Source organism: Eptesicus fuscus, chromosome 14 (assembly GCF_027574615.1).
Source record: "Eptesicus fuscus isolate TK198812 chromosome 14, DD_ASM_mEF_20220401, whole genome shotgun sequence".
Classification (NCBI taxonomy): Eukaryota; Metazoa; Chordata; class Mammalia; order Chiroptera; family Vespertilionidae; genus Eptesicus; species Eptesicus fuscus.
In genome coordinates, this window is record NC_072486.1 from 51600557 (window position 1) to 51609509 (window position 8953).

At 44.1% G+C, this 8953-nt stretch overlaps 1 protein-coding gene across 1 annotated transcript; it reads right to left on the minus strand.

Moving 5' to 3' along the window:
• Positions 1 to 6880: 6880 nt before the first annotated feature.
• TAS2R40 (taste 2 receptor member 40) lies at positions 6881 to 7837 on the minus strand. The gene has a single exon (XM_008153963.2). It carries the CDS (start codon positions 7835 to 7837, stop codon positions 6881 to 6883), a length of 957 nt encoding a protein of 318 aa, XP_008152185.2.
• Positions 7838 to 8953: the final 1116 nt, after the last annotated feature.

The window sequence follows — 8953 nt, forward strand, 5'->3', positions numbered from 1 at the left end:
TCCAGTGCATGAATTTTCATGCACCGGGCCTCTAGTAATAATATAATGAGCTTGTATAATAGCTAACATTTTGATTAATCACCCAGTGCTATGCACTCTGTATTGATAGTACTTTACATGGAACAGCTCAGTCATAATAACAAAGACATAAAGGAAGTCCCATTATCGGTCTATTTTATATATGTACACACCAGAAAGACAGATTCTTACCTCATCAGCCTGGCTCCAGAGCCTTTTGTGCTTTACCCCCACAACATAGTACCTCAGTATCTGTGCTATCAGACAAAGAATGAAGCTAAGTTATCCCAAGGAAGAATGCGCTAAGTGAAGGAGGGTTTCCTCAGAGCCTCAGATGTGGCGAAGAGACCTGATCTGTTCTCTGTAAGGCCTGGCAGATCGGAGATTATTAAGAGGCTGGTTGCCCTGGACAGTGAATGCTATGGGCAGAGATGCACAGTTATGGAAGCCCTTTCAAATGCAATCAGATTTGTAGAAATCCAGGAATTCAGGACTGTCTCTCAGTTCTGTCTGCGCCATTGTTCCCACAGGGTCACTGCCTTCATCACTGATGCTTCCCTGAGGTCCATACTTGCAGAAGTTTAAAGTGCTCTCACCTGTGTCTTCACATTTCCATCTCAGGTTACTTTATTTTCTTGTATACTAACTTTTCAATAATACAGTCTTTCTGAAAATTTCTTATAAAAATCACTGCAAGGCAGGTATAATTTATTTAGGTGTTGACATTCTCTCTACAGTTATAATATGGTTCATATTTCAATCTTATCCAAGCATAGCCTATAGAAACACTGTATTCAAATTATATGAATTATTCATGGCATTTTGAATTCATGGAAATTTTCAAGTGATTAAATTCTGTGAACTTTCTTTTTTCTAGTACAGTAGAATTCATTGGATGGTAACTGATGATAGAAGATGCTTTATATATAGAGAAGCATGAATTCATAAAACTTGAATCATGTTAAGAATTTTTTATATCTCTTTCAAGTTTATGACCCTTGAGATATTTTAAAAACTTTCATGGATACAGTGTAATGCAGTATGTGACCTGTGAGAAGGAGGGGGAGAGAGGGAGAGAGAATGAATTACAAATCAATTTCTTCCATTTAACAAACACTTGTCATGTTCCTGTTTCATAAAAGACATAAGACATGTATATAACATATTACCTACTCACAGGACTATTTTAGTCAGTTAAAGGAGTTATCTCAGTTAGAATAAGTGACAATTGGTATCAAACCCCACCTCATCTTTGAGTGTATCTCGTGGATTACATAGATCTTGATAGTGTTACTATTATCCAAGCTTAGACATTTAATTCTTCTTAATTACTATGTATGTAGTACGGTGATTAAAAGACCTCCTCATGTTAAACCGTTCTAATTGCCTACAGTAGAAAAAGACCTTCTCCAAAAGAACTTTTGAGGTGATGGAGATTATGGTGATGTTTTTATGAGTGGATATTTATTTTCAGATTCCTCATGTGGTATACCTTAAATATGTACAGCTTTTTTATATGTCTCATACCTCAATAAAGCTATTTTTTTAAAAAAAGAAAAATACCAGATACAAAATTCTGCTTCTCTCATCCCTGCCCCAATGGAATCTTCCATTGTTCCTCGGGGAGCTGGGTTGAGAGAGGAGGAGATGTTGGAAGGAGGCTGCAGGGTCCTGTAGAGACACGACCTGCAAGTGGCTAGTCTGAATTTTTCCGAGGCATTTCCTTGGGTTTTGGAATCAAAGGCAAGCAAATTTTTCTCACTGCATTTATGAGTAGAACTGTAAATGTTATGTTTACTAAGCAGTGAGATGAGACAAGAAACCACACTGGGGTCACATGGGGTGTTCAGTCTTCTCAGAGTTGAATTGCCACCCTTCCCTACTAAGCGTTTCTGTTACTCATGGCTCCAGCTGCATGCAGGGTCACCAGAAATAATTTATTATCCAGCATCTGGTTTGAATAAACCACAGATTTATTTTCAGTCTCTGAAGGCTCTAGGCAGGAGATGCAAACAGCAGCTTTCCCTAGGTAGGACTGGCTGTAATGGGACCCCTTCTCTTTTGCATCCTCAGGTTCTGATGGGGATCTCTAAGGATGCCCAGTGGAACATCTCTCCTCTCAGTCTCCTCACTGGTCCAGTGATATTGAGAGAAAGGATTCCGTCCTGAATTCCCCCCTCTCCTACTAGAAGGAGATAAAGCAAGAACATCAGGATTAAAAACAAATATTTTTTAATTTTATCTTATTGATTTTAGAGAGAGAGGGAAGGAGATGGAGAGAAACATCAATATGAGAATCATCAATTGGCTTCATGCCTTGGCTGGGGATCCAGCCCACAACCCAGGAATGTGCCCTGACTGGGAATTGAACTGGCGACCTTTTGGTGCATGGTACGACACTCAACCAACTGATCCACACGGGCCAGGTCAGGATTTTTTTTGGAGAGGAGTTTTAATTGTGAACATTTGAGGAACATCCCTGACCCCACAGTACATTGACTTCCAATGAAATATTTCCCACATTGAGTTGCTCCTCCCCAGGTCTGCACTCTTGGAGGGTGACATTTTTGCTGTGTTAACCTCTGAGTTCTCAGCATCTGATACAGTGCGTAGCCCATACGCTCAGTACACCTTTGTTGAATGAATCAACAACACACTCATCTTTGTGCACACACATATGTTTTCCTTTGGCTCTAAAAACAGCCCCATATTATAATCATCTCTGTTTTCCAGATGGGGAAACTGAGGCTGAGAGAGGGTTAGCAACTTTCCAGAGTAGGGACTCAACTCTAGATCTTCGACACCAAAGTCTGGTTCTTCCCATGCAGCACATTGACGCTAGGCGTTTCCCATCACCCCATAACATACCAGCCAGTTAGCCACCTGAAAGAGCCGGAAGTCATAAACATCGCCCCACTGGACCGACCCAGGAAGAGAAGCTGCCTGGTGTTCAGTCCCACAGCGGGGGTTTGGAGGAGCGTGTGCATTTCAGGCCCGGAGACATCGCCTTCAGAACATTCCCAAGGACCTTGTTCACCAATTTTTACTCCTTCTTATCAACTAGTTTCAGGGTGGTATCTTTTAAAGCTTTATATAAAAACACATTTAGTGCCCCGTGTCTGCCCTTCATAGTTCGCAGTGGGGCAGAGGGGAATAGGGCACTAGTTGTTTTGTTTGTTTTGTTACAAAGAACTAAAGGGTCCTGGTTTAGGGATTGCAAAGGGATAAATGAAAGCTGGAGAAATTGAGAGTGGCAAAAATATTTGGGAAGTTGCAATGTTCAAAACATGGCAAAGTTGTCCTGAAGTGTCTCTAGTTCACAGCTAAGGTAACGTGGGTTTGGTGGTGGGTCTTAGGGCCTCCTTGGGCTGGAGAGTTTACTGAGTGCAGGGTTGGCAAATGCCTATTTTTAGAGAGCGCATAAGCTAAGAATGTTTTATGCATGTTTAAATGGCTGAAAAAGTCAAAAGAATATTTCATGACATGTAAAATTATATGAAGTTCACGTTTCAGTGTCTGTAAATAAAAGTTAACCACTTCTCAATGCTAGCTTTGCAGACACAGGGCACTCTGCCATGTGGCACCCTGCATGGTGAAGGGTCCCCCAGAACAGATCCTTAGAAAGCTTGGGGAGACTGTTTAGCTGCTTGCAGGGACGATCCCAAGGCCTGGCAGGAGCCTCTGTGCAGTACTTCTCCCACCCAAGCCTGGCCAAGTTTGTCTTCAGCCCTCAGCACCTTCCCACTTTCCATTCCAGTCCCTCCTGGTGTGGCCTGGCACCCCACAGCTTCTGTTTGGAATGCTGCCATTTCCTACCTGGACCTGCTGGGCCACATTCCAGGCTCCAAAATGCTCCCATCCTCCTTCCCCCAACAGTAACTTCTAATCAGGTAACATGTTACCTCCTGCCAGAAGACCCTGGGGATGAACATTTTCTTCCATTTTCTACCTCTCCTACATAGGCAACGCCCATCTTGTCTTGAGAAGGGGTCCAGAGGGCTCCCTGATCCTTCAAACAGTGAGGTTGGTTCCCCAGCTGGTTAATCCTTCCTGCTTCTCCAACAAACCAGCCTTTCTGAGTATGTCAGAAATTTCCACTCCTTCCCTGTCTCCTCTAAGGATTCCACTTCTCTCCAGAGGGAGGAGGGAAACGGGAGTGGGATGGGAGGCTCCCTCTCCAGCATCTCTCCCTTCCCTTCCTGCCATGATTGCTTCTGCTTTCTGTTGTCCTCCCCCAACTCAAGTCTTGGTTGATTGAACTTATAGTTGCTTTTCCCTTCTTCAGTAGACATTTTTGTCATAGGACCTCAAAACAAAGATTTCTGAGACTAAGAAAAGAATTCCTGCAGAAAAGCAGGAGCCAGGGTAGAATTTAGCAGGCACTGAATTATTAGAAGGGGAAGATTGTGTTGGGCTGTGGGACAATCTGGTGGCCCTCCAATCCCAGTCCTTAGCTCTGCCTTGGCCACTGGACTTGTCTTCATTGTTGAGGACGTCACCAGGTTTGAGGCTCCAGCCTTGTACTGGGCCTTCCAGGTTGGGATCCCATGGCAACCAAATCCCCTTAGCTGTACACATGTCCAGAGTGTACAGTGAAGGAATCCTTCACACCATAACTTCCTTTTTTTTAAAAAAATGTATTTTATTGATTTTTTTACAGAGAGAAAGGGAGAGTGATAAAGAGTTAGAAACATTGATGAGAGAGAAACATCGACCAGCTGCCTCCTGCACGCCCCCCACTGGGGATGTGCCCGCAACCAAGGTATGGGCCCTTGACCGGAATAGAACCTGGGACCCTTCAGTCCGCAGGCTGACGCTCTATCCACTGAGCCAAACCGGTTTAAGCCACACCATAACTTTCAACCTTTCTCAGGATGGGGTGTCACGTAGAGTTTGCAAGATGGATCCTTTAGGACTTCAGATTTCTGTCTAAAGCCAGTCAATTTGAAGGCAGGGTATACTGGCTTGCTCCTGAAGTTTAGGTGGGTTTTACAGAGAGAGAAGAAGGAAGGAAGAAAAACAGAGGGAAAGGAGGGGAGGAAGGAGGGAGGGAGAAAACAAGCAAGGAAGGAAAGAAGGAAGGAAGGAAGGAAGGAAGGAAGGAAGGAAGGAAGGAAGGAAGAAAGGAAGGAAGGAAGAAAAGATGAAAGGAATGAAAGAAGGAATGAACGAAGGAAAGAAGGAAGGATTGGAGAGAACTTCATTTTGTTGAAGGTAGTGCAACATAAAGCATTGATAAGATGTCACATCCTTGAAGCTCTCGTTAGCTCTCTGCCGCCTTTGGCTCTTGCAAACAATGAGGGAATATTTCTTCACAATAAGCATGTAGAGGAATTATGCAGTATTTATCTTGGCATGGCTCATATTAAAGATGTGGTGACTTTTAAATCAATCTTCTGTTTTTCTCTGCGATGCATTAGAGCACACTTGGTGAGCATGTATGCATGTATTATTTGGAAAAAATCTATTTTTAGGAATTGGAATGAAACCTCAAAATCTAATTTGTCTTACTATAACAAGTCTACCAACTTTAGTCACATAAATTAATATCACGCAGGAAAGCTACCAAAATAGTGTGTTTTCATAAATATTTTCCTTTCCAGTTAAATAAGTCCCAAGACTCTCTGAAATATATATTTAAGAGTAGGATTTCGGGTGTTAGTCTGTGCCAATGACATTACATTTTCATTTGGGAGCTACTTAAGCTTGGCACAATCAGTAGCATTCTTTTTACGTTTTTGTCAGTAGTTCTGATTTTAAAAACAGCCAAATACAAGAAACCCCCAAATCCTACCCTTCTAATTGCAAGGTACCTGGGGGTGGGGTGTCTTATTTTGTGAACAGTCCTTGGAGGCCATGCTAAAGGCTGACAGTGAAGAGTCCTGTTCGCAGAGAGCCACTCCCAGGGAACCTGCCCTTGCCCCACCAGCTACTTAAGTTGACCCAGAACCGGTAAAGCCAGAGGCACGGGTGTCACCTGTGTGTCACAGAGTCAGGAGCAAAGCAAAATAGACCTTCCTTAACTCTGGCCTCTTTCTATGTTCTTTCTGCTTCCCGTACACTTCACCCTTTTTTCTTCATTCTTCCTTTCCTCTCTCCTCACTTTGTCCCCTATTATCTGGAAAAATAAAGCATTGGTTTGACCACCCACTTATCCACCTGCCACCCTGTATTTCACCTTTATCTCTAAAAAGCCGCTTGAGATTATTTTCATCACCTTTACTGGAAACTCCTGTAATCTGAATGTCACTTATCACTCTCCTAATAGTACACGTGGCCTCCTTTTAGTCAAGTCCCAAGTCTTTTACTTCACTCTTCATTGTCCTCGAAACTTCTATAGCACTTGGTAGTTTTGGCCAGCCTTTCTTCCCTGAACCTCTTTCTCTGGAGGTATTCTGATTTCCTCTTCGATGGCATACTATGCTTGTCACCTGCCCTCCTCTTTCTTAACTGTGGGTTAGTAAAGTGCCTCAAGCAGGGTGACCAGACCAATATAGCCTTGAGAATTAGAGGGTGCTCAGTGATAATAGGCACAAACAAAGATCATCCCAGGCAAATGGAGATGTGCAGTCACCCTCTTCTTAAGGCTCAATGGAGGAGGAAGCGGAGAGGAACTCAGGGCAGGATCCGAAGGAGCGCAGATCAAGGAGCTTTCACAAATCTGTCTTAGAGTTGTGTAGCCACTTCTGAGAATCCAGAGTTAAAAACTGAGCTTCACACATATGAGAGCATTCATCTACCTAGGAGGAGTGTCAGAGCAGGATTAGGGAAGAAAAAAAAGGGTGAGGAAGAGCGGTCTAGGTGAGGAAAGGGCAGAGCTGGTTGGAGCCGGTCCTGTGGGTTCCAGTCACAGAGTCTGTCCTTACAGGTGAAGGTGAACTCGGCGCTGAAGCCGCTTCCAGGCTCTTCTCAGCCCAGGATTGCCCAAGATCAGCAGCAGCGAGTGGCCAGCAGGGTAGGCGGCCGTGATGAATTTGCATAAAATATCCCAGAAACTGTAGGCATTGAAGACATTGGACATAGAAAGAAATAGAGCAACTGCATTGAAAATGTAGAGAATGAGAAAGTAGCTGATAGCTCTGATGGCCCCCAAGTGGGCCTCCATGCTGGGGTCCCTGGAGCCAGTGGCATTGCTTTTCATGTGTAGGGTGTGCCTCTTGAGAGAGATGATCAGCAGGGTGGCCGCCAGGATGAACATGATGAGGGGAATGAAGATCCCCAGGTTATAGAGAAGAACCAGGTTGACCACGTTGGTCTCAGCGAAGTACGTCTTCTCCGTGGTGTTGCAGGAGGGGGTAGGAATGGAACTATTCACATACACATTGAAGATGTCTTTAGATAAGGGGAAGCTGAAGCCCAAGGAGATGAGCAGCGACAGTCTCAGAAGCCAGGGCATCAGCACTGTGATTTTCCTCTTCATCTTGACGAACAAAGGGTGCGTAAAGTTTGCAATTTTAAGACAGTAGAGCATGGTGAGCCAGGCGGCGAGCCAGAGGTTGGAGTAGTTCAGAAACAGGACGATGACTTTGAAAGGTGTGTACACTGTGTTTTGGTTGTAAGTGGCCCAGAATAGTAGGCTGAACACATTCTCCAGCATCATCCAAATCTGCAGCAAGAGCCTGGAGAAGCTCAGCATCAGCACAATGCAGTCCCCCACGGGGAGGCTTTTGTGTCTGGCCCACTCGGCCCCGTGGATGGCCGTGATGAAGCCGTTCCCAGCGATGCCAGCGAGGCACTCGATTCCGGAGACCACCAAGATGAAGACTACTTTAAACCTGGATATGTCTTTATCCGTGTAATCGCTGTTCACCGTCATCATTCTCTTTGGCCCTGACTTTCAGGTTTCCTTGCCAAGTACCTGCTCCACAATCTTCTGACCCTCAATCAATGTTATTGTAATTTTTTTCTCAGTTAATGGTTCTTTCTAATTTTTCTTCATTTGCTGGTCACATGACTGCAGGTTAGAGGCTTGACATGCAAATGATGAGAGGCTCTGGTTACTGGCTGTGTCCATTTTTCATAAAGATCCATTTGTCTTGGGCTTTCAGGCCTCACTGGAAAGACTGAGACAGGCTTCTGTCCCAGCACCTTTGAACTTTGCTCATGTTCCCCTGACAGGGCTAAGAGTCCCAGGTGAGGAGCCTTAGTGCTCTCTTGGCCTTTTCACTTGTCTCACAAGACCTGTTAATTACCTGCCAAAACTGGATGCCATTTGGGTTCATTAGAGCCGAGAAAGACTCTTGTCACATTTTCATTGTTGGTGTGTATATCACTAATTATAATTTACTAGTATCCACATCACATCACATCACTATTTGAACTCAGAATCAGGTGGAGGCAGCCTGGGCAGGCTTCAGAGTGTTCTGAACATGGTGTTAAAGTTGGGAAATGTGACAAAATACTGTAACTTGAAATTTGATTCCCTACATTACCCTGGCTATAAAACAGGGTGAACTCGATGCTTAAAAAAAAAAAAAAAAAAAAAAAGGCACCCAAGACTCATTCCTGAGGTAGTAAATCAGAATCTGAGCCAGGGCCCAGGCAGGCTGTATTTTTACGTAGCCAGGATTGAGAGCGAGTCTCAGCTAGGGTTCAATGAGTCCTGGCCACACCTATTCTGCAGTGAAGTTTTACCTTCTACTGTCAAATGTTGGATAGCATTAGTCCACCAGTGCGTATTATATTTTTATTGGGCAGTATTTAATTTAGGAGGTTACATATATGCAGGAAAAAAATCTGTCTTCTCTTGGAAATGAGAAGAATTGGCCACATGGGGTCTGCATGGTGAATGGGTTGCAGTGGAATGGTGACTGCCCATCTAAACCCAGACGTGTACGCGTGCACTTTACAGTTTGTCACGGTGTCCGCACATTCCTGTGTCTTCTTGCCCCTGTGCCTCGTGCCAGTGTGAGTGCCCTATTATAGTTTTTTTATA